This window comes from Meles meles, chromosome 6, assembly GCF_922984935.1.
Source record: "Meles meles chromosome 6, mMelMel3.1 paternal haplotype, whole genome shotgun sequence".
Classification (NCBI taxonomy): Eukaryota; Metazoa; Chordata; class Mammalia; order Carnivora; family Mustelidae; genus Meles; species Meles meles.
Window position 1 is genome coordinate 48,015,650 of NC_060071.1, and position 23,788 is coordinate 48,039,437.

Below are 23,788 nucleotides of genomic sequence, written 5' to 3' on the forward strand. Positions count from 1 at the left end.
AGCTATTGAGTGAAACAGTAAATTAAGTGTCAATCCCTCAATGACTGTTTATTCAACACAGGGCTTGCCTAGAAACAGACAAGGAGGCAGAATTTTGCCAATTACATGTTCTTTGGGTGGCCAATATCCAACAAACGAGCCCCCAGGAAATATTCTACTCTCCTGGAGCGGCCTTGCCCACCTGTCCCTAAGGATACAGGCAGGTAGAACATAGCCAGCTTGAATGATGACCTTGACCAGAGCAGCAGAAAGTCCATTCCTCCCTTCTTAATTTCAGTAAAACTGAAGGCCCACAATTCAGTTCATGTAGCTACCTGACTAATCTAACAACAAAGCATCTTTTTCCTATCACAGATGAGGAATCCTAACACTGTTCTGGGACTCTCCAGAGTAGCGGCCAACGGCTGTGACCAGAAATCATTCTGTCATTGACAAATGACAAAGCAGAAAGTGAACTTGATCTCACTCCTCCTTCAAATTCCCAAATCCTTAAATCTTTAGATCACAAATGTCAAGTTCCTTCTCTGATTTAGCAATCCTGTAATCATGAAATTTTCATCAGTGGCTTTTTTTATGGATACTATACTGTAAAAATATTTATATTCTAAATGATAAACTGGCAGATATACCATAAAAAAGTTTATCTTCTACTATGGAAGGGAGGTTGGGCTAGATGCCAATAAGATCCCATCTAACTCTAAGATTATATGATTTTATCAGTTCAAACTATTTTAATTAACATGATTCTGAAGAAATGAAACAAATGTATATGTTGGCTATTTAATTCATGGCTAGGTTATCAGGTACTAACCTGCTACTGCCAAATCAATTTTTCTTTTTAAATGTTTAAGGTTGTGTTTCTCAAATTTTAATGTGGACATAAATTAACTAGAGACTATTAAAATACAGATTACAATTCAGTAATTATAGATGGGGCCTAAGGTTCTGCATTTCCAACAAGCTCCCAGGATATGCCAGTGCTGCCATCTGAGGCTCACTTTTTGAGTAGTAAGGCTAAAGAGAGCCACGTGTAGGGCGCCTGGGTGGCTCAGTGGGTTAGAGCCTCTGCTTTTGGCTCAGGTCATGATCCCAGAGTCCTGGGATCGAGTCCCACATCGGGCTCTCTGCTCCACAGGGAGCCTGCTTCCTCCTCTCTCTCTGCCTGCCTCTCTGCCTAGTTGTGATTTCTCTCTGTCAAATAAATAAAATATTAAAAAAAAAGAGAGAGAGAGCCACGTGTAGGTGTGGAGTGATACCAGAAGCTAAGAGTTCAAAATTAACTAGTACTGGACATACAAGGTATTGCCATACCAGCAAATACTCAGGGGTACAGACTCTACAAATTCCGTAACTAGTTGTGCAATACTTGAGAAAAACAATTGTAATCTGTGGCTCCATTATTTAAAAGGCCATCTCTAGTGATCATCAAATCAAAAGTAGATGTGGAACAATAGCCTATGCCATCCTAGGAGCTGGTACCAGAGCCATCATAATCCCCCTTTTCATGCTTTTCTACAGTGTGGAAGGAAATGTTGAAAACTGCATAAAGTTTTGAGTGACAGACAGACGTGGGTTTAAATCCAGGCCACATCATTTACTGGATATGTGAATGAAGGCTAAGTCTCCTTATTCTTAGACAGGAATAATGCTGATATTACTTAGGGCTATTGGGAAGATTAGAGTTATGTACAAAACATTCTTTAGCACAGTTTCTAATATACACTAAGAAAATAAAACTGGTAGCAGTAATTATTAATTTGCATCACATGTACAGAGAAAGAAAATACAAGAAATCTTTAATAAATTCTTGCTAAATTTAAAAATACCAAACCAATAAAACATCCTTCAAACACCATCACTCACTTCTGTTCTGCCCAATACAGTCAATACAGTACTCCCCACCCCCCAAATCCAGTTTCACTTTGTGTGGTTTAGCTACCCAAGGTCAATAGCAGTCCAGAAGCAGGTGCTCCTTTTTCTGACATATAATCAGAAGGTCAGTAATAGCTTAACACTAGGTCATAATGCCAATTCATTCACCCCACTTCATCTTCATCTCATCGGCATTTTATCATTTCACATCATAAGAAGGGTGAGTGCAGTACAGTAAGATATTTTGAAAGAGAAATGACATTTACATAACTTTTATTCAGTATATTGGTGTAATTGCTCTATTTTATTGTCACTGTTAATCTCTTACTGTGCCTGATTTATAAATTAAACTTTATCAGAGGCATATACGTATGGGGAAAACCATAGTACATATAAGGTTTGGTACTATCTGCAGTTTCAGGTTTCTACTGGGGTCCTGGAACACAGCCTTCAAGGATAAAGTTAGAGGATAATGTAGTTAAAGGTAAGACTATGCTGCCACAGTCAGTAAGGATTAATGATATCTCTATAACCCAATCTGTACACAGAATTCTTAATGTCATAAAGAAAATAATACTATACCTAGGCATTTTTAAAAAACAAAATTTTGTATATGTACTGCCGAAGCAAGCACAAAAAAAACCCCCCAAATTTTGGAAAATACAGTACATTAAATGCATAACTTTATAAACTGTTAACATAGGAATTTCAATGGTCTAAAAATAAGTGGAAATTAAAATAACATAAATTCATGGTTTCATAGGTCGTCATTTAATTACCTCCCTCTCTTAAGCACCTACCATCAATAATAATGTTAAACCTTTTATTTTTTTTTCACATTTGTCTTTTTAAGATATTCTGACAAGGACATAAGACTAGATGGAGTACATTTCCATATATTCTTGCTATCTGGTTTTACACTACTTAAAATTGCTTCAGTGACTCCCTGCTGCCTACAGGAACGAGTCTCAACACCCCACAGTATGAGATAGATGGCCCTGCCTTCACCTCATCCCATTCTACCCATCCATCCATCCAGGGGGTTGCTCTCCTACAACTTTTGGTCACCTTGTGAACTCTGGTCCTCTCATCCAAAAACTTCTCCAACTCCCCACACTCACACACTTCCATGTTTGCAGGCAAACTTTCTACTTTTCAACTAAGCTCAGGGATCATTCCTCCACAAGACATTTTCTGCCCCTTCCCTCCAGTTCTCTTCCTGTGTCTCACCACCTCCTCCTACTGCAGATCTCTACTAAAGCCCATTATCATTTATTTGAAATGTCTGTGTATCTCTCTTTCTTTAAACTGTGAGCTGGCTGAAGGCATGGATGCTACAAAGCTCATTTACCGTTTCATTTTTGTTTTTTGTGTTTGTTTTAAGATTTTATATATTTCTTAGCACAAGCACAACCAGGGGGAGCAGCAAGCAGAGGGAGAGGGAGAAGCAGGCTCCCCGCTAGGCAGAGAGCCCAATGCGATGCAGGGCTCAATCCCAGAAGCCTGGCATCATGACCTGAGCTGAAGGCAGACACCAAACTGACTGAGCAACCCAGGCGCCACTCATTTACCTTTTAAACTCAGTGCCAAACAGTATCTGGCACACAGTGTTAAATAAACACCTGCTGACATCAAAGGCCAGTGGTGTTTTTATTATTGTTTATTCTTTCAGAATTCAGAGATATACATTAACATTATTCCCCTCTCTTTATTTAAATATGTTAATGAGTATTTTGTGCACTCCTATTCAAAGATCATTATTGCATGTGTATCATTAGTGAAGGGTAGAATCACACAAGTAAATAAAAATAAAGGATTAAACTCATTTTTGTTAGGCCTTACATCAGGTACTTAGTTGATGGTTATGTGTCTTTCCCTTTAACTTTCAGCTTGGGGTAAGCTTTGTCCCAGTTGTTCAGGATAGAGAAACTTAAGGCAGGGTTGGAGTCCAGAGTACTGGGAGAGGATTTACCTATTTTCTGATTTCTCAGACAACACTGTAAAGTATGAAAAACGTGGGTTCAGGCGCCTGGGTGGCTCAGTGGGTTAAAGCCTCTGCCTTCGGTTCAGGTCATGATCTCAGGGTCCTGGGATCGAGCCCTGCATCGGCTCTTGGCTCAGCAAGGAGCCTGCTTCCTCCTCTCTCTCTGTCTGACTCTCTGCCTGCTGGAGATCTCTGTCTGTCAAATAAATAAATAAAATCTTTAAAAAAAAAAAAAGTGGGTTCTGGAGACCAAGACTATTAGACTCTATCACTTACTGTGTAAGAAGGAATAATAAACGTAAATTTCAATTAATAACCATTCCTTTCCCCTAAAGCCAACCTGAGATTTAATTAAATTCAATCTAATATAGGCCTGTGATGACTTTAGGAGAGCTAAACTAAATCAAATATCCAGATTCTTCCCCAGAATAGATCCAGAACTCTGTGGAAAGCAATCTAGTTTTCTGGGGTAACCTCATCACAATAAAGAGCTGTATTACAGGGTATAACCACAGAGGCTATGGAGGGAGGCCCCTTCTCACTAGGTGTGTTTGTCCCAGAATAAAAGAGGTAAATGGAAAGAAAAGTAGAAATCCAACAACATAAACTTATATTTTACTACTTCCTTACTATAGTTTATAAACTTCAAGGTAGGCCTTCACGGGAAAAATCAACTTAACACAAATACAGTAAAAGCCACATACAGTAGTCAGAAAAACATGGGCTTTGCATACAGACTTGGGGTTGTAAGAATTAGTTTTAGTTAACACAGCCATCTGTCCCATAAGTACTTAATTAGTGTATGTTTTACTTCCAGTTCTTTTGCCAAATAGATGTGTAAATTTAGGATAACTACCACAGTTTTTTTATCCTTAAGATAAGGATAAATAATATCGACCTCACAATGATAATTGACTCAGTGCATATAAAGCACCTGGTTGGTAGTAGACACACAACAAAAGTTACCTCTCTTCCTTCCCAACTCCTGGTACTGGGGAGCAGTAAATAAAAGAAGTCAAAAGAGGAATGAGATGGTTTATTACAGATTAAGTTAAAGACAAATTTATAGTACATACCAAAGAACGCCTCATCTGCATTAATATAGTCATAAAGCAGTCAAAGCTGATCATTCCTTCCTGGCTTGATAGTAGTTTGCTTTTCTCCATGGAATTTACAACTGCTGAAGCTCCCAAAGCCATTTCTATCCATTCAAGAAGATACCGCAAAGAGCCTCGCTGAGCTGCTAAACCAAGTAGCAGCTCTGAAGCTAATCTGCGACCTAAAGTGTCTGCACCAGAATTGGGAATAGTTACTCCTTTAAGAAATGTTGTCACTTGTGATAAGCAGTCCAAACCCATCGGAGGAATCTTGCTTTCATTTGCTAAAGATAATGGTGGCAAAGAGCTGACAACTTCAATTGCAGTATGAATAACGTCGTTGCAAAGACTAAGACCAGGTCCTGACACGGGCATCATCCAGCTTTGTCTCAGAAGTGCAAATAATAAGCTTAGACCAGTTCGAACACCCATTTCTATAAGTGCATCAGTGCTTGACCGGGGACGTTCACTAACAGAATGGACATCTGCTGAACCAGAGCTGCTCTCTGGGGAATGCTGCTGCTGTTTCACTTTGCCTTTGTCATGGTATTTATTAGAAAGTGCATAAAAGACACGCTGGAGTACAAGGAGTCGTTTCCGAAGTGCCCCAGCAAATGGGGAATCTGAACATACCATCTTCGCTAGTGCTAGCTGGCTGCTAAGAAGGGCATCCAAATAGTGGTCCTGCTCATCACTTGAAAGAGACTCACGTTCAAAGTCTGGCAACTGTGGTCCTTTGAGGCACAAAACTTGTTGGGGCAAAGGTACTACTTCTTTATTGCTGACCAGTTTAGAATACAGAACAGCAACTCCCTCTCTTGTAGCAATAGATTCACTATCCTCTGTAATCCAGGAGCTGTTGAGGTGTTCAAGCCACTTCAGTTTCACTGGTGGAACCATAGTTGCCATGTTGGTTTACTCTTCAGCCATTAGTTCTACAAAGGGAGATGAAAAAGCAGTCAAAAACTTATACAGGTGCTCGCTTCAGCAGCACATATACTAAAAACTTATACAGGTGATTCACAAAATGTTTCTGAACCTCCACCTTACATTCATAATTAGCGATTTCAAACTGGTGAAACAAAGTCTGAACTTCAATTAACAGGAATGTACCAATGTTAGTATTTTAGCTTTCATAAATGTACTATAGTTATAAGATGCTATTAAGGAAAAATGCGTGAAGGACACATATGGGAACTGTATAATTTTTGCAACTTTTGTGTAAACCTAAAATTAACCCCACATAAAGTTTATTATAAAATTAGAGATTTGCATACCTTTTCCCTTCAGATTCTGGTCCCACTGTCAGTATAACAGTGGGTTTTACATGCTGATCACCCCCAAATTCCTATCTTTAACCCAGACCTCCCCCCGAATTCCATACTCATATATACAACTGCCCGCTTGACTTTGCCATATAGATATCTAATAGGCATCTAACATACTCAAAACTGAATTCCTAATCCACCAAGGACCACCCAAATCTGTTGTTCCTATAGACCTCCTTATGTCAATAAGTGGCAACTCTATCCTTCTAGCTCCTTTGGCCAAAAACCTTGAGAGTCACCACTAATTCCTCCTTCTTACACTCCAAATTAGTCAGTGCTACTTTCAAATACATCCAGAATCCAAACAGTTCTCACCCTCTTCATTGCTAAAACCGTACCCCAAGCCATCATCTCTTGGATCACTGAAGGAACCTTCCTGCTAGTCTCCAAGACTATATGGAGGAACCACAGTGACTCCAAAAGGGCAGAAATGTTTTTGTATATTCTGTTTACTGCTGTCTTCCAACACATAGTAAATACAATGTAAGAATTTGTTTTTTAAAAAAGTACTCTAATGAATCATTGAACACTACATCAAAAACTAATGATGTACTATGAAGTGGCTAACAGAACATTAAAAAAAAATACTTAAAAACTAAGTCCTATGGGATCAAATAGTCACAAAACATGATCTCACAAAGGACTGGCATCCAAGGTACATAAAGAACTCCTATAACTCAGTAATAAAAAGAAAATTTAATTTTCAAAGTGGTCAAAAGACTGAACAAAACTTCACTGCAGATATATGAATGGTCAATAAGTACAAGAAAAGTTCTCGACATCATTATTCATCAGAAAATGCACATTAAAAACACAAATAGAGGGGCGCCTGGGTGGCTCAGTGGGTTAAAGCCTCTGCCTTCAGCTCAGGTCATGATCTCAGGGTCCTGGGATCGAGCCCCGCATCGGGAGGGGCCTGCTCCCCCACCCCGGGCCTTGCCTACCTCTCTGCCTACCTGTGATCTCTGTCTGTCAAATAAATTAAAAAAAAAAAAAAAAGAATTTAAAAAAAAAGACTGACAACACCAAATGTTAGCAAGAATGCAGAGCAACCAAAAGTCTCACAAATTATTTGCAGGACTGTGAATGGGAACAAGCACTGGTAGTTTCTTATAAAACTAAACTAATAGTTTTCTTATAAAACTAAAACTAATCTCTACTCAATAACCCAAGCATTTTTTTCCTAGGGGTTTACCCAGAAGAAAACACATGTCCATAAAAAGACAAATAAAAATATGGTTTCCCCTAGAAGGTGAGAGCATGAATAAACTGGGAAGGAACATGAAGGAACTTCCTAGGGTGATGATAATATTGAATTACCCTGGCATATGCATTTATCAAAACTCAATTAACACACATTTAAGATTTTTACATTTCACTGGATGTGACTTTTACCTCAGTAAATACTGAATTCTATTTGATATGCAAATAGAAGTATATTTGGGGAGAAGTATACTGATAACTATAATTTATTTTGTAATGGGTCAAAAAATAAGATGCATTGATGTGTAATATATCTTTATACATATCCATATATATGACTAGGTATGCAGTAAAACAAAAATATTAAAAGACTAATGGCAGAATCTCAGTGGTGAGTATATATTGATTCATTTAATAATCTTTCAACTTGGCCATATATTTGAGAATTTTTTTTAAGGGCAGGGAATAATCTTTTTTTCTTTTTTAAAGATTTTATTTATTTATTTAAAAGAAGTTCCCTGGGCGCCTGGGTGGCTTGGTGGGTTAGGGCCTCTGCCTTCAGCTCCGGTCATGGTCCCAGGGTCCTGGGATCGAGCCCCGCATCGGGCTCTCTGCTAGACGGGGAGCCTGCTTTCCCCTCTCTCTCTGTCTGCCTCTCTGCCTACTTGTGACCTCTCTGTCAAATAAATAAATAAAATCTTTTAAAAAAAAATAAAAAGGAGTTTCCTATTTGTTGATATGCCTTATTAAATTCTAAATATAAAATCTGATGACACTTCCCTTCTCAAGATTATCATTACTATGCTTAATTATCTTCATTAGATAGTATATCTAATGAAGATAATTCAGAAAGTATATACTTGGGAAGATACTCAGAAAGTATATACTTGGAAGGGGAAAACAAAACCTAAGCCTCCTCCCACTTCATTTAGTAATTATTCAACATTGTGCAGGGGAGGGGAACCTGGGTGGCTCAATTAGTTAAGCATCCAACTCTTGAAATCAGCTCAACTCTTGATCTCAGGGTTGTGAGTTCAAGACCCACATTTTTTAAAAAAGACAAAAACAAAAACACCACATTGTGCGGAGGATATTAGAGTACCTTATTTACCTCCCTTCCTGCAACCCATACGTAATTTTTGTTCTTTTTAATTTTGCAAGTTTAATAGCTGTAAAGGCATATGATGTTGCACTAATTTCAATTTTCCCGATTACTAATAAATCTGAACATTTTATATGTATTGATCATTTGGATATCTTCTGGATATCCAACAGGAAAGATACTTTACACTGCATGACCTTCTGAATTTCATATATGTGCATTTGTTACCAAACCAAATCTTAAAACTCCATTTTTAAATAAAGGAAACCAAAACAAAGAAAAAGTCAAATTTTTAGAAATGCTCTTCTACAATTTTTTAAACAAAAAGGGGAAGAAAAAAAAGGATTTCACAATTTCTAGAAAAGTAATAAAAAACATTATTTATCAACAAAATGTAGCCAAAGTTGACCAAAAGAAATCTACAAAGACTTAAAATACTTCATTTCTAAGTAAGACTTCAATGAATAATTCAATTCAGTATTAGAAAAAAATAGGCTTAAAAAGTGAATAATAAATATAGCAGTAGCTGATGAATAAGACAGACAAAAAACAATAGGATTCATATCTAAATTTCAGAGGTGATTCTTAGTGGGGGGGATCAGCTAACCTAATCAAGGAAAGAAAAAGATAAAACATAACATAGTCATTATAAATATGAATGGAAAGACAGAAATGGAAGTTTGCCTGTTCCTCATAAAGTTAAACATAAAAGTTACCATGCGACCCATCAATTCCAGTACTATGTCTAAACTCAAGAGAACTGAAAATATATGTACACAGGAAAACGTGTACAGGACCATTCAATAAAAGTATTACTTATAATAACAGAAAAGTAAAAAACAAATGTCACCATCATCAAATTCAACAACAGATGAATAAACAAAATATTCTGTTATTTATACAATGGAATATTATTCGGCCATAAAAAGGAATGAAGTACTAATATATGCTATAACATGACTGAACCTTGTAAACACACTAAGTGAAGAAGCCCAGAAGAAGCCAGGTCACACACACTGTATGATTTTATTTATATGAAATGTTCAGAACTGGCAAATGAATAGAAACCAAAAAAAAAAAAAGGTCAGGAGTTAGTGGGAAAATAGGGAGAAACTGCTTACTGCTTAATGTAGGAGGGGTTTTACTTTAGAGTAATTAAAAATGTTTTGGAACTGGACAGAGATGGTGGTTGCACAATACTGTGAATGCACTAAGTACAAATAATGATTCACTTTAAAATGGTTAATTATGTGTTATGTGAATTCTGACTCAATAAATTATTTTTAAAAAGTAAATGAGCATGGCAGGAAGTACTTCACCAAAATGAACTTGGATGTGTTGCCAAAAGAAGACAGAATCAACAAATATACAAGAAATATACAAACAAATATACATCAAGAATGACTTTGATGGATCAAAAAAAAATTATAAGATGCCATTCCAGATTCATCAAATTGTGAATTCAGGGAAATTCAGGAAAGAAAGTCCAGAGTATTTAAACAAAAATGAATCAGAACAACTAGAAAATATAAAAATGTTCATATGAAATCGTAAGAAAAAGAACCTGAGTTTAGAATGTGAGAAAAAATTTAATGAGCCAATAACTTCCCTTTTAGTTCTATAATCTACAATGAGACAAAACTGATAATATGGAAGATGAAAATTCCACAATGAACCTAGCACAGTGTCTGGTATTTCATAAGTCCTTAATGAAGGCTGCATTTGAAGAAACCAACTGGCTAGTAATTTACAGTGAATTAGAGAATAACATGGTTAGGATACTAGTGAAATATATCAGTAATGAGGTTTAAACAAACTAACAACAAAAATCAAGCTGTGGATGTTTGAAGAAAGAAATCTTTTTATGCCTTCAGGAAACAGACAATTTTTAAAACTACTGTAAATGTCTCAGGGCATTGAGGAAAGAGTCTTTGCTCTTCTTAAGTAGCCAATAAAGTAATATCAAAACTCAACAAAGCACAAAAAATACAATTATAATGCTGCCCTATAAAGGTAGTTATAAAAGTCCACAACTAAAATATTAGCAAGCAAAATGGAACTGTATATTAAAAGGTTAACATGTGACATGTTGAAGGGTTTATATGAGGAATATAATGATGGAGTAACAGCAAATATATTATCATTAACAAAATCCATGTTTACTGTGAGATGTTAAAAAAAGCTGAAAAAATACAACATCCATTCCTAATAAACATCTAATAATAAGCCACGAATAAAGGTTTCCTTTTTAAATTATTAAAAATTTTATATCACAAAACAGAAGAAAAACACTGGCAGCACTGGTTCCTAGAGTCAAATACAAGTGCCCACTTTTACCGCTTTTATCAATAGTGCAATTGAACAAAAAAATAAGTATTATATAGTATTCTAGAAATTGTTATCATAGTGAGGTAGTTGATTACATCAAAACTCAAAAGTATCTAGCTCTAAGTAGTCACATCCCCTTTGGAGAGTCATGATCCAACTGTGGGGTGGTCCCACACTCTCATGACCATGCTCACCAACTGCCCTGAACACAGCTGAAACAGAAAATAGGAAGATGGCTGCAAACCCTTCAGGACAAAGTTTTCAAAACAGAAATAGAAGTTGCAATCTTGGCAGAACTAGAAAAAGGATAGAAAGTTACTAAAGCAGAACCAATCCTCAACAAATCATCCTAGTGCTAGCACTACACTCTCAGAGACCCTCAGTAAGGACTTCTGGGAGCGTGCTGAGCACCAGCACATTGCAGCAGGCACATACACATTCATCTGGACACTTCAAAACTCAAGACTCTACATGAGAATCTTATTCTTGCCCTATTACCTCATCCTGATCCAGAATAAAGAACATATCTGCAATGAAAGTGACTTTATAATATCAAATGCCAAAGCTATTATCATTCAGTGCTATATAAACTATGACTCAGAATTTGGGCAAAATTTCAAATTTTGTTCTTCCTTAAAAGAAAGGTATATGTAAGTGAAAGCAAAAATGAGGGTAACCTGGATGAGAGGTTTGGAAGTTGTATTATCTAAGGGATTGATCATGCTACCTGTGATTGTAACTTTTTTGCAATTCAATTTGATTTTAACTCTAAATCAGACTCTACATTGGATGGTTACATTAACTCATCCCCGAGCCCCCAATAAGTTGGACTAGGTATATTATTTCCAAAATAGACTTTAAAGAATCATTTATAGTACTTAACTTTAAAGAAACAAGAGTATTCTTTAATAATGTAAACCAGAGCGCCTGGGTGGCTCAGTCAGTTAAGGCATCTGCCTCTGCCTCAGGTCATGATCCCAGGGTCCTGGGATTGAGCCCCACATGCGGCTCCCTGCTCAGCGGGGACCCTACTTCTCCCTCTCACCCTCCTCCCTGCTTGTGCTCTCTCCTCTCTCAAATAAATAAATAAAATCTTAAAAAAAATAAAAATATAAACCAATAGGCTTAAATAAGTTGCATTCATATTTGCTATTTATGGAATTGATGTCAGTGTACCTTCTGATTTTACAATCAGCATACCCAGAAATATATATGTATATGTATATATACACATACATATATATATATATATATATATATATATATTTTTTTTTTTTGGAAAGAGAGAGTGAGACAGCACATGAGAGGGGGAGTGAGAAGGGCAAAAGGAAAGAGAGAATCTTAAGCAGGCTCCCTGCTCAGCACAGAGCCTGAGGTGGGGCTCAATCCAACAATCCCAAGATCAGGTCATGACCTGAGCCAAAATCAAGAGTCAGACACTTAACAAACTAAGCCACCTAGGCACCCCCATCCAGAAAATATTCTTTATTAACTCAGGATTAGTTCCCTATTCTCAATTTTAAAGGAAAACCCAAGAGAAGCCTAAATTACTAACCAGTCTTAAATATCTTTTGTAAGTATACACCACTATAAATGTGACTAAATTCTATTAAGAACAGTTACAAGAATAAAAAAATCAAAAGTATCTTTAAATAACTACAATAACCAGGAATTATATAATATATAACAAGAAAATAATTATGGAGTTGTAACAAATATAAAATATCCAGTAATAAACTGAACAAGAAAAGTGCAAAAAATTTATTAATAAATACATAAAATTCTACTGCAGAACAAAAGAGATTCTTTTAATAAATGGAGAGCTTATGCAATGCTCTTATTTGGAAGAATCCATATTTTAGATGGTCAATTAACATATAAAATTAATTCAATATCAACCAAAGTCACCCTAAAATCTAAAACTTGATAAAGTGTTTAAAATTATCTGTAAAAGTAAATACACAGGAATTGAAAAAAGAAAAAAAAAAAAAGGAAAAAAAAAGAAAGGGGGAGAGAAAGACAGATCTCTGAAAAAATAAACTGAAAACTGAGAAAGGTCCTGGCTTACCATATATTAAAAATGACAGTGCTAGAATAGGGGCACCTGGGTGGCACAGTGGGTTAAAGCCTCTGCCTTCAGCTCAGGTCATGATCTCGGGTCCTGGGATCAAGCCCCGAATCAGGATCTCTGCTCAGCAGGGAGCCTGCTTCCCCCTCTCTCTCTGCCTGCCTCTCTGCCTACTTGTGATCTCTCTCTCTGTCAAATAAATAAGCAAAATCTTTGAAAAAAAATTATAGTGCTAGAATAACCAAATGTGGTTCTGACACACGAACATAGTATATTAGAAAATATGAAGAAAAGAACTGAGCATCCAGGAGATGTAAGTACATATAAAAAGTTAGTATATGATGAATGTTAGCATATGATAAAGGCATTAAAACTAATGAATGCAAATATACCACATTCCACTGTGTACAAGGACACATGTTTAAGAATTTTCATTATATAACAGGGAGAAACCTAAACATTCATCAATAGGGAAGAGATAACTAAAACGTGGTATGTTCAGATGATGCCAAATTATAAACTTTATACCATAAAAAAGTTAACACATGCAATTCAACAAACTAATAAAATTTTCTAATTTTCAAAACAAGTTATAGTGTTTAAGAAATACCAAAAAACATTACTAGAGGAGTTATACTTCATAAATTAAAAATAAAAGCACCAGGGGTGACTCGCTGCTCAATAGGTATAGTATACAACACTTGATCTCAGGGTTATAAGTTCAAGCCTCATGGTGGTATAGAGACTGCTTAAACATAAAAAAAAAATAATAATAAAGTGAAAAAGTAAAAGCACCAAAGTCTGCCACACTGTCTAGGTTTGAATCTAGGCTGTATCACTTCTGATCTATTGACCAAGGCTAAGTTCCTCAATTTCTCCATGGCTCAAAGTGCTTATCTATGAATTAGAGAACAACAGAGAGAACCCTCTATGGTTATCATGAGGGTTAAATGAGATAACACATAGAGTTTTTAGAATCATTGCCTGGAACATAGTACACACTCAATAAATGTAAACTGCTATTATGATCATTATTATTTTGTTCCTTATTGGTATCTCTACCAAGTATTGGTTGTAGGGGTGCCTGGCGGGCTCAGTCAGTGGAGCATGCAACTCTCAATCTCAGAGTGAGTTCTAAGTGCAAGTTCCAGATGGGTATAGAGATTATTTAAAAATAAAATCTTAAAAAAAAAAATCTTAAAAAATATATTTATACATATATAGATTGTAGATGTATGTGAAGATGTATATAAAAGTATTTTTTTTTTAAGTTTAGAAGGACAAGGGTACATGGGTGGCTCAGTCACTTAAGTGTCTGACTCCTGATTTAGACTCAGGTCATGATCTCAGGGTTCTGAGACTGAGCTTTACACCAGGCTCCACCCTCCGTACAGTCTGCTGGAGATTCTTTCCCTCTCCCTCTGTCCCTCCCCACTTCAAATAAATAAATAAATAAATAAAATCTTTTAAAGAGATTTTAAGGACAGACCCCCAAACTCATGACAGTGATTGCCTAGGGGGAGATAGCAGGTGCCAAACAGGACATCAACTCTGTGTATGCTTCCATTCTTTTATTTTTAAGATGATTACACAAACTTGATGAAATTTTAGCACTGTTAAACAACAGAAGACAACACAGGAGAGTCCTTTTTTATTCTTGTACTTCTCTTCAGGATTAAATTTTTCTCAAAAAAAACTAAAACAAAAAGGTTGATATGATCATATTGTTTTCAATTACAATATAGTCAAAATTTATCATCACTAACCCATTATTGTTTTACTTTGTACTAGGCTTGTTTTTACAAAAAGCATTTTAACAAAAAAACCCTACAAATTTCTCTTTTTGAAGGATTAATTTTATCTGTCTTGTTTCTAACTTTAACATAGGTTTGGAAAACAAAAATCAAATAATACCAGTTTAACAGTATTTTTTATCCTTTCTCAGGCATAGAGAAATCTGCAGTTACAGGACAAATACCCTAGAGCTGATATATTCCTCAGCCTGCTACCTCAGACACTGTGAGATAGTTTAACTTACAATTTGTCATTTTGCATATATATATGTATTGTACATAAATATCACAAACATAACCTCTGGGTATATTCTAATGATGTGTTCTGTAAAACAGAAAGATGAATCATGAGAGCAAGAGTTGCCAAAGATAAGGGGATGATGTTTTACAAAAAAATCTGATCAGTGGAGAAAGGTTCAAATAGGATACTGCATAAGACTAAAACATTTTCAATGAAACTTTTGAATTACTAGATAAAACCTATTTTTCCCTTTTTAATACATTATGTTGCAGGCAAATAAAAGAATAAAAAACAATTCATAAGAGTATTCAAATTACCAATTCTGGTTCCTTCAGTGTTAAGCCACCAATAAACTAGTATCAACTAAAATGTCTGAATTTTTCAAGCTGTAATCATTCACATTAGCTACAACCAGCAAATCCTCTCTAAATATACAAGATTAGAAGACATTAATTTTCTCTCTGAGACACAAAATAAAGTTATTTCTTCAAATACAATACATACAGTATTATACAAAAAGCTAGTTTTCCAAAAATCTATTTCAAAGCTATATTATCTACTAGCTATATAATCTCCAGTGCTGATGTCCTACAACTGTTCAAAAACAAAGCAAACTTGTTGATTTAATCAACTTTTGTTATAGTTTTATTATAAGCAACTGTCCAGTTGGGGCAAGGTATAATTGATAAATGATTTAATTTTTTTCATTTTCCCTGAAACTCCAAGACTATATATAGTAGATTCACAAAGTTTATATCTTCATATTCAATCCACTAACATTTTCAAATCTTAAGTCTTAAGCTAGTTTATCAACTTCCTACCCTAGCTACAAACAAGATAAGCATGATTCAATAAAAATTAGAATGGAATCAGGAAATTAAGACACTAACACCTAAGAAATGACCTTGGCAAAACAGCTTACTCCCTGAGGGCTCATCTAAAAAATAAGGGACTCAAAGGAAATAATCTCCAAAGTTCTTTCCAGTTCCAAAATACTATGAACCTTGGGGTGCCTGGGTGGCTCAGTGGGTTAAGCCTCTGCCTTCGGCTCAGGTCATGATCTCAGGGTCCTAGGATAGAGCCCCACATCGGGCTCTCTGCTCAGCAGGGAGCCTGCTTCCCTCTCCCCCTCTGCCTCTCTCTCTCTCTCTTTGTTAAATAAATAAATAAAATCTTTTAAAATAAAAAAAAAGTTTAAAATACTATGGACCTTTATATTTAAAATAACCTTCCCCCAAAATAAAACCCAAATGTTTAATAACATACAAATTTGGATCTTACTACAGTCTACCCACTTCTGGAAAGAATACAAACTCTATACTAGGCTACACTATCATCAAAATTGTTTCATTTTTTTTTTAAGTTTTACTTATTTAAATAATCTCTATACCCCATGTGGGGTTCCAACTCACAACCCCGAGGTCAAGAGACATATGCTCTTAGGACTAAGCCAGCCAGGTGCCCCCAAATTATTTAATTTTTTAAAAATTAAATATTTGTTTCATGTTGTTACTCTCATGGTTTTTATGACAACTAAAATATCTCAAATTTAACAGGTACACAGTAAAGGCTTGTGAATTTTACATTCTAATCTAATTTTTAAAATGAAAAAAATTTACATTAGAAACTACTGAATTTAGTCCTATTTCAGTGCTCTTATCCGCATATTAGATCCACAATTAGATCTTCAAAAACTGGGGTGGGGGGTTTACATCATTTGACAAGATCACACAAAAGGTGAACGTAAGAATCAGGATTAAGCATAAGTCTCCAGAGTCTGAAGTCCAGCACTATTTCCATGGCCCCATAGTATCACTCCCCTGAAAAGTTAATTCTACATGCAGGGTAGATGTGAGTAAGAATCAAGGGCAAAAACTTGTCAAAATATACACCCCCAGCTCCCCAACCCCAACCTACCCCACCAAAGAATTTCTTTTGGAGAAATGTGATATTGCCACCCCCATCTTCACCTTTGTATTCAGTGCCTAAGGATGACAGCTGTGACATTGTGATTTATACTAAGAAATATATATTTATTTGGTGGTTGTCCCCATTCCTAGCAGAAAGCTCCTAAAACCCTTGGAATTTTCTGTGATGAGAGTAATAAAGGTGTCTTTTGCTACATTAATTAAGTGACTTTTGGAAAACATCTGAGGATGGGGCTAGTGTCCAATGAAGCCAATCATTGTGGCTAGAAGGTAGGAACTTTCAGTCCCACCCCCTGGTCTCTGGGGAGGGGAGAGGAACTGAAGACTGACTTACTTCAACTTACTTCAACCACCAATGGCCAATGATTTAATCAACTGTGCTTTGTAATGCAATCTCCAAACACACACAAAAAAGTGGTGGGGGCCTTGGCTGGCTCAGTCAATGGAGTGTGCAACTCCTGATCTCTGGGTTGTGAGTTTAAACCCCATGTTGCATGCAGAGATTACTTAAAAAGAAAAATCTTTAAAAAACACGGTATGGGGGCGCCTGGGTGGCTCAGTGGATTAAGCCGCTGCCTTCGGCTCAGGTCATGATCTCAGGGTCCTGGGATCGAGCCCCGCATCGGGCTCTCTGCTCCGCAGGGAGCCTGCTTCCTCCTCTCTCTCTCTGCCTGCCTCTCTGCCTACTTGTGGTCTCTCTGTCAAATAAATAAATAAAATCTTTAAAAAAAAAAAAATTTTTTCTTTAAAAAAAAAAAAAAAAAACAAAACACGGTATGGAGAGCTCCCAGGTTGGTGAACACATAGAGACTCGAGAGTGTCGTGCTCCAAAAGGGCATGGAAGCTCTATAGTCTCTCTCTTCCCCCATACCTTGCCCCACACATCTCTTCCATCTAGCTATTCCTGAGTTATATCCTTTCATAATAAACTGGTAATCTAGGAAGCATAACGTTTCTCTGAGTTCTGTGAGCCCTTCTAGCAAATTAACCAAACCCAAAGAGGGGTCACTGGAACCCTCACTCTACAGCCAGTTGGTCAGAAGTACAGGTAACAATCTAACACTCACAACATAGGTGGCAGTCGTCTTCAAGGACTGAATCCTTAACCTGTGGGACGTGAACCTATCTCCAAGTAGACAGCATCATATTGAGTTAAATTGCAGGTCCAATCGTATGGTGTTCAAGAACTGCCTGGTTTTGTATAAAACACACATATCAAAAGGGGAATTAGAGTCATAACTGCACATCTAATTGAAAATTCTCTCTATGCTGACCCATTATAGTAGCTTCCTTATCCAGCTCTCTGATACCAGGTTCTCCCCAACTCCTGTTCATCCTTCATCTTTCTACAAATCTGTTATGCTCTTGTTTGAACCCTCAAAATGCTACTGGCTTACCATGTAAAGTCCAATTGCTTTATACCAGCAACCACCTCCTTATACTCAGGAATTCAGGTACTTTCCAGTTGCTCTTCTTCCACCCTCTCCCATGCAAGGAACTTGAAAATTAGGCTTTCTACTTCTCTAATAGGATACCTCTCACTCTAACCTATAATTAATCAGAGTTTTTTTTTACTCTAACCCTAATAGATAATGCATTTCCCTGGGTGGGGTCCCTACCATGCAGCCTAATATATTACAGTGTTTGTTAAATTAACTAATTACAACTAATTTGTATTTTTAAATAATAGTAACTAATAAAAGAGTAACTTTCAGACAAGTTAACTTCAAATCAGTCGATGATGGACTAAAACTCAATTTAGGAGTTGTACAACTAAATTATAAACTGTAATTCAACAGAAACAAACTTCTACATACCTTTCTCTTCAGTTCAGTTCTGATATATTAATCTTTGGGAAATGGTGGCTATTATCATTACCATTATTATCTCCAACCACAGATATAATTACTATTCATATAATATCTATACCTAGCCCCCAATCTCAAGTGTAAAAGGATAGAACTAAAGTCTAGAAGTGTGGAAGAACCAAAAAAATGTAGAACTTAATGTGTCAAAATTGTAAGTATAATATTGTTCCTTGCTGCAAGTATCCAAACAAGGCAATGATACAGAAAGCCCTTGAAAGTTATTACAATCTCCACGGGTAGCAACAGAGGTCAGATTAATGAGAAACTAGGGACTTTGAAAGCAAAGAATATAGAATTTGAGAGATGACAGGAGATGGAAGATAATGAAACAACAAAATAGTAGAAAATGATAGTAAGTACTTACATTCACAAGTAGCCACAAGCAAGACTAAAAATGCAGAGAAGCAAGGGGTCCGAGAATTTCTGAGGGCAAGTTTCAGGAGCTATTCCTAAGTCTGGCTCAAGATTCTGTGAAACCAAATGAAGGGAAAACAAACCACAAGTTCACCTCAATTGATTCAGAAAAAGCATTTGATGAAATTCAACACCTTTTCATGGGAGAAACAACAAACTAGGAACAGAAGGAAACTACCTCAACATAATAAAAGCCATATATGAAACCCACAGCAAACCTCATATTCAATGGCGAAAGCTTTTACTCTAGATTGAGAACAAAAGCAAGGATGTCTACTTTTGCCACTTCCATCTGACACAGTACTAGTTCTAATCAGACTAGTTAGGCACGAAAAATAAACAAAGGGCATCCAAAGTAGAAGAAAAGAAATAAAGTTGTCTCTGTTTACAGAGGGCTTACTTGTGAAAAACTCCAATAAGTGTACACACACAAACACACATACAAAAGTTAGAACTCATAAATGAATTCCGCAAAGTAGCAGGAAAGAAAGTCAAACACACACACAATATCAGTTGCATTTCTATAACTAATAATGAACAATCTGAAAACAAAATTATGTAAACAATTCCAATCATAATAGCATTAAAAAGAGTAAAATACTGAGGCATTAACTTAACCAAGGAGGTGAGAAACTTGTACAATGAAAACTACAAAACACTGCTGAAAGAAATGGATGTTAGGAAATGTTCTTTCCACTAATATGTATGTTTAATTTTTTTTTAAGAAAAAGTTAATAAAGTCAGTTTGCTTTTCAATAGTTTTACTCTAAAGAACAAAATCTCTCCACAGTTGAAAAGGCCAAGAACTGACCTCTCTCCTCTGCTCTCCTTCTATAAGCTATAACTGAGATGTTTAATTTCTGGAAGGAATCAGGCTCCTTGCTTTTCTATTGCAGGACCTTTCCACACAAAGTTCCCTCTACTTAGAGCCTACCTTCTCCATCCCACCCTCTTGCACCCAGTTAATACCTAGTCACAAGATCTCAGTTTAAATAGCAGTACAGGGATATACTGTTGCCTCTTCCTCAGGGAAGCTACCTGACCACACACATATGAGAATCACGTCCCTCTTTTTTTTCTTTTAAAGATTTTATTTATTTATTTGACAGAGAGAGATCACAAGTAGGCAGAGAGGCAGGCAGAGAGAGTGAGAGGGAAGCAGGCTCCCTGCCGAGCAGAGAGCCCGATGCGGGACTCGATCCCAGGACCCTGAGATCATGACCTGAGCCTAAGGCAGCGGCTTAAACCACTGAGCCACCCAGGCGCCCCCACGTCCCTCTTTTAAAATGCTCACAGAGTACTCAATATTTAGCTTCTCAGCATTTTTCAGTTTGCAATTATATACTACTTGTATGCTTATGTGTTAGTGTTCTCTCATACTAGTCCATATGTCATGAGGGCATAGATGCTTATATCCTCAGTGCTTAGCAAAGGTAAAGCACATAGAGGGGCCTCAATAAATATTTACTGAATTGTGCTGAGCAATCTGCATCTATGTAGTTCATTATTTACACAAAATCCAACTTAAACCCAGATATTATCTTATTCTAAGCTGATATATTATGGAAGAACTTCAAAAGAACAAATTCCAGGTGTGCAAGTGCCACAGACAGACCATGTAAATTCCATCTTCAGTCCATTTCTGTCTCCTCTTCTCACTGTATATAATTTTTGGAGTGATTCTAGCTACTCCCAAGGCTTTCACCTACCTCTCATATGCTAATGAGTATAGTCCAAATTCTCTCTCCTCAGCTCCAGACCTGAATATCCACTGCTAACATGATATACCCACTAAGATGTTCCAAAGGAATCTTAAATTCAACATGCTGAAATTTGAACTTGTCATTCACTCCTCTGCCACATCTGTACCTAAATAAATTCATGAAGTTCTAAATTAGTGAATTTAGAGATTCATAAAAGAAAGATACCAGTAAGGATATTTATCAAGAGCATTAATCAAAGAAGTGCAGGAGGGACACAGCCCATCTGGAAAGTTCTGCAACTGAAAATTAAGTGTACACTGTGATCCAGCCTTCCCCACCCAAGCCCCAAGTGCTTCCCTTCTAGAGGGCTTCATTAGGATGACTGATTTTGGCTCTCATTAAATCACAGAAATTTTCAGTGTTTAGCTGCACAAAATTAAACAGCTGATAAGAAGGAAAAGCTTTTTTTTTGTTATTATCCCTATTTACAAAGTGAGCATACTTAGAAAAAGAAGAGACCTGCTGAGTTTGCTGGCAAATTGTTTTGCTACATCAATAATGAGAACTAGTTAAATAAACCAGAAAGCAGACCTGCTTATTCAGCAAGGAAAGAACTACAGACAAAATCAAATCAAACTAATGGATTTTCGCTTGTATTCAAAAACCACCAATTCACAATCCTGATGAACCAGCTAAACGCTGGCAAAGAAAAAACTGCTGTTGTCTTGTTTTGTTTTGTTTAATTTACAGCAATGATTTATACCACTAAAAGCCAATTGTTCTTTTTTCCATTCATGGTCCAATGCACAAATGCACATTTAATTACATACATAAATTACCAATTCACCAATGAAAAGTGGGGCTGGAAAAAACGACTAAAGGAGTGGAAAAGAAACCAAACAGCACTACCACAACCTTTCTAAAACTGAAATAAATGAAGCACAGTGAAGGATCTGAGCACAGGGGCAGACTAAATAGTACCTCCAGGTGAATTTATCAAATTATGAAGCTTTCTAACACTCTCTAGGTGAACAGAGCAATAGTAACTAACATTCATTGAGCACACTGAACACTGTGCTAAACCCTTTACATGTATTACCTTATTTAATCTCAGAACAACTCCAAAATAAGTATTCTTATTATTCTGATTTGCAAGGAAAGGATATGGAGGCACAGGGAGGCCAAATATAGTTTGCCCAAGGTCACCCTGCCAGTAACTGATAGAGTAAAGATTCAAACCAGAGCAGTCTGATACCCAATCACTTAACCACTACCAAATCATGCTGTTTCTTACCACTGACATGGTGGTTTCACAAGTTCTAGATCACTCTCAATTTTAGAAAATTAAAAACCTCAGAAGGTTTGAATCAATCAATTGCCAACTCAGTTCATTCTCAGTCTGCTGCTATGATAAAATTCATTCCTTGCAGCCACTCTCTCAAGATCACTAAGTCATTAAATTTCAACTGGGTGAAACAACAAAATAATTTTCTTATCAGAAATCTGCATGATAGAAATGCAAAAGACTAAAAAGAGCAAAACAATTTTGATAGAGAACAAAACTGAGGAATTTACAGTGTGTGACCTTAAGGCTTATTATAAAGCTACAGTAATCAAGACATGTATATTGGCATCAAGACAGATCAACAGACCAGAACTGAAAGTCCAGAAACAGACCCACACATATATGGCCCCATTAATTTTTAACTAAACTGCCAAGGCAGTTTAATGGGGAAAGGATAACCTCTCACAAAGGGTGCCGAAACAACTGGAAATAAATATAGGAAAAAAATGAACCTCAACCCTAATTTCACACCATATACAAAAATCAACTCAAAATGGTTCACAGACCTAAATGTAAGAGGTGAAACCATAAAACTCTCTAGAAGAGGGAAGCCTAGGTGGCTCAGTGGGTTAAGTGACCAACTCTTGATTTCAGCTCGGGTCATGATCCCAGGGTCCTGAAACTGAGCCCTGCATCAGGCTCCATGCTGGGCGTGGAGCCTGCTTAAGATTCTCTCTCCCTCCCCCTCTGTACCGCACCCCCTCCCCAAGTACAAATGTGCATTCTCTCTGGGTGGAGGGTGGAGGGTGGGGGAGAATCTTCAGAAGAAAATGCAGGAAAGAAATCTTAGTAGCCCTGGATTAGACAAATATTTCTTAAATAGGACTCAAAATATCAATACACTAGACTCTATCAAAATTAAAGTTTTGCTCTTCAAAAAGCACTGTTAGGAAAATGAAAGGCAAACGCCAAACTGAAAAAGCTATTTGCAAAACATGTAACTAACAAAGGACTTGTGAATATATAAAAAGGACCCTTACAACTCAACAAAACATAATTTTTTTAAATAGACAAAAAATTTGGACATTTCACCAAAGTTATATAAGTGGCTAAATAAGCTTAAATAGGATGCTCAACATTTGTCATTAGAGAAATGCAAATTAAAACTATAGTGATACTGTTTACAAACACACTAAAGTAGCTAAATTTAAAGAAACAGACAATACCAAGTACGGATGAGGATGTGGAGCAACTAGAACTCCCATAAACTGCTGGTGGTATGTAAAATGGAAAACTGTTTGGCATTATAAAACTAAACATACCATACTTAGTATATATGTAGCAATATCACTCCTTAGGGATTTGCCCAGAAAAATGAAAACACATGACCACATAAAAACTTATATACCTCCAAGTCCAAAGCAGCTTTATTCATAATAGTCAAAAATTAGAAATTCAAATGTCCATCAACAGATGAATAAACAGACAAATAATAGTAATTTACATACTCTGGCCTTCTCTTGTCCACTTAATGCCCTAAAGTTCGGAAACCTCTTTTTCTTTATAATACTTGT

The 23,788-nt window shown here is 36.4% G+C and overlaps 1 protein-coding gene and 1 pseudogene across 11 annotated transcripts in view; one reads left to right on the top strand and one right to left on the bottom strand.

Moving 5' to 3' along the window:
* HERC1 (HECT and RLD domain containing E3 ubiquitin protein ligase family member 1) overlaps nt 1-23,788 on the bottom strand; it is a 184,473-nt gene that overhangs the window by 134,932 nt on the left and 25,753 nt on the right. For 9 of the 11 annotated variants that reach the window (XM_046007752.1, XM_046007762.1, XM_046007761.1 and 6 more), the window contains one exon: nt 4,933-5,888. In XM_046007752.1, coding sequence (XP_045863708.1) covers nt 4,933-5,862 — 930 coding nt within the window. In that variant the 5' untranslated portion in view covers nt 5,863-5,888. Of the gene's footprint in view, nt 1-4,932; nt 5,889-18,011; nt 18,028-19,176; nt 19,195-23,788 lie in introns of those variants that run through there. The other 2 variants (XM_046007754.1, XM_046007755.1) reach the window with 2 other exon arrangements.
* LOC123943470 lies at nt 11,147-11,432 on the top strand (annotated as a pseudogene).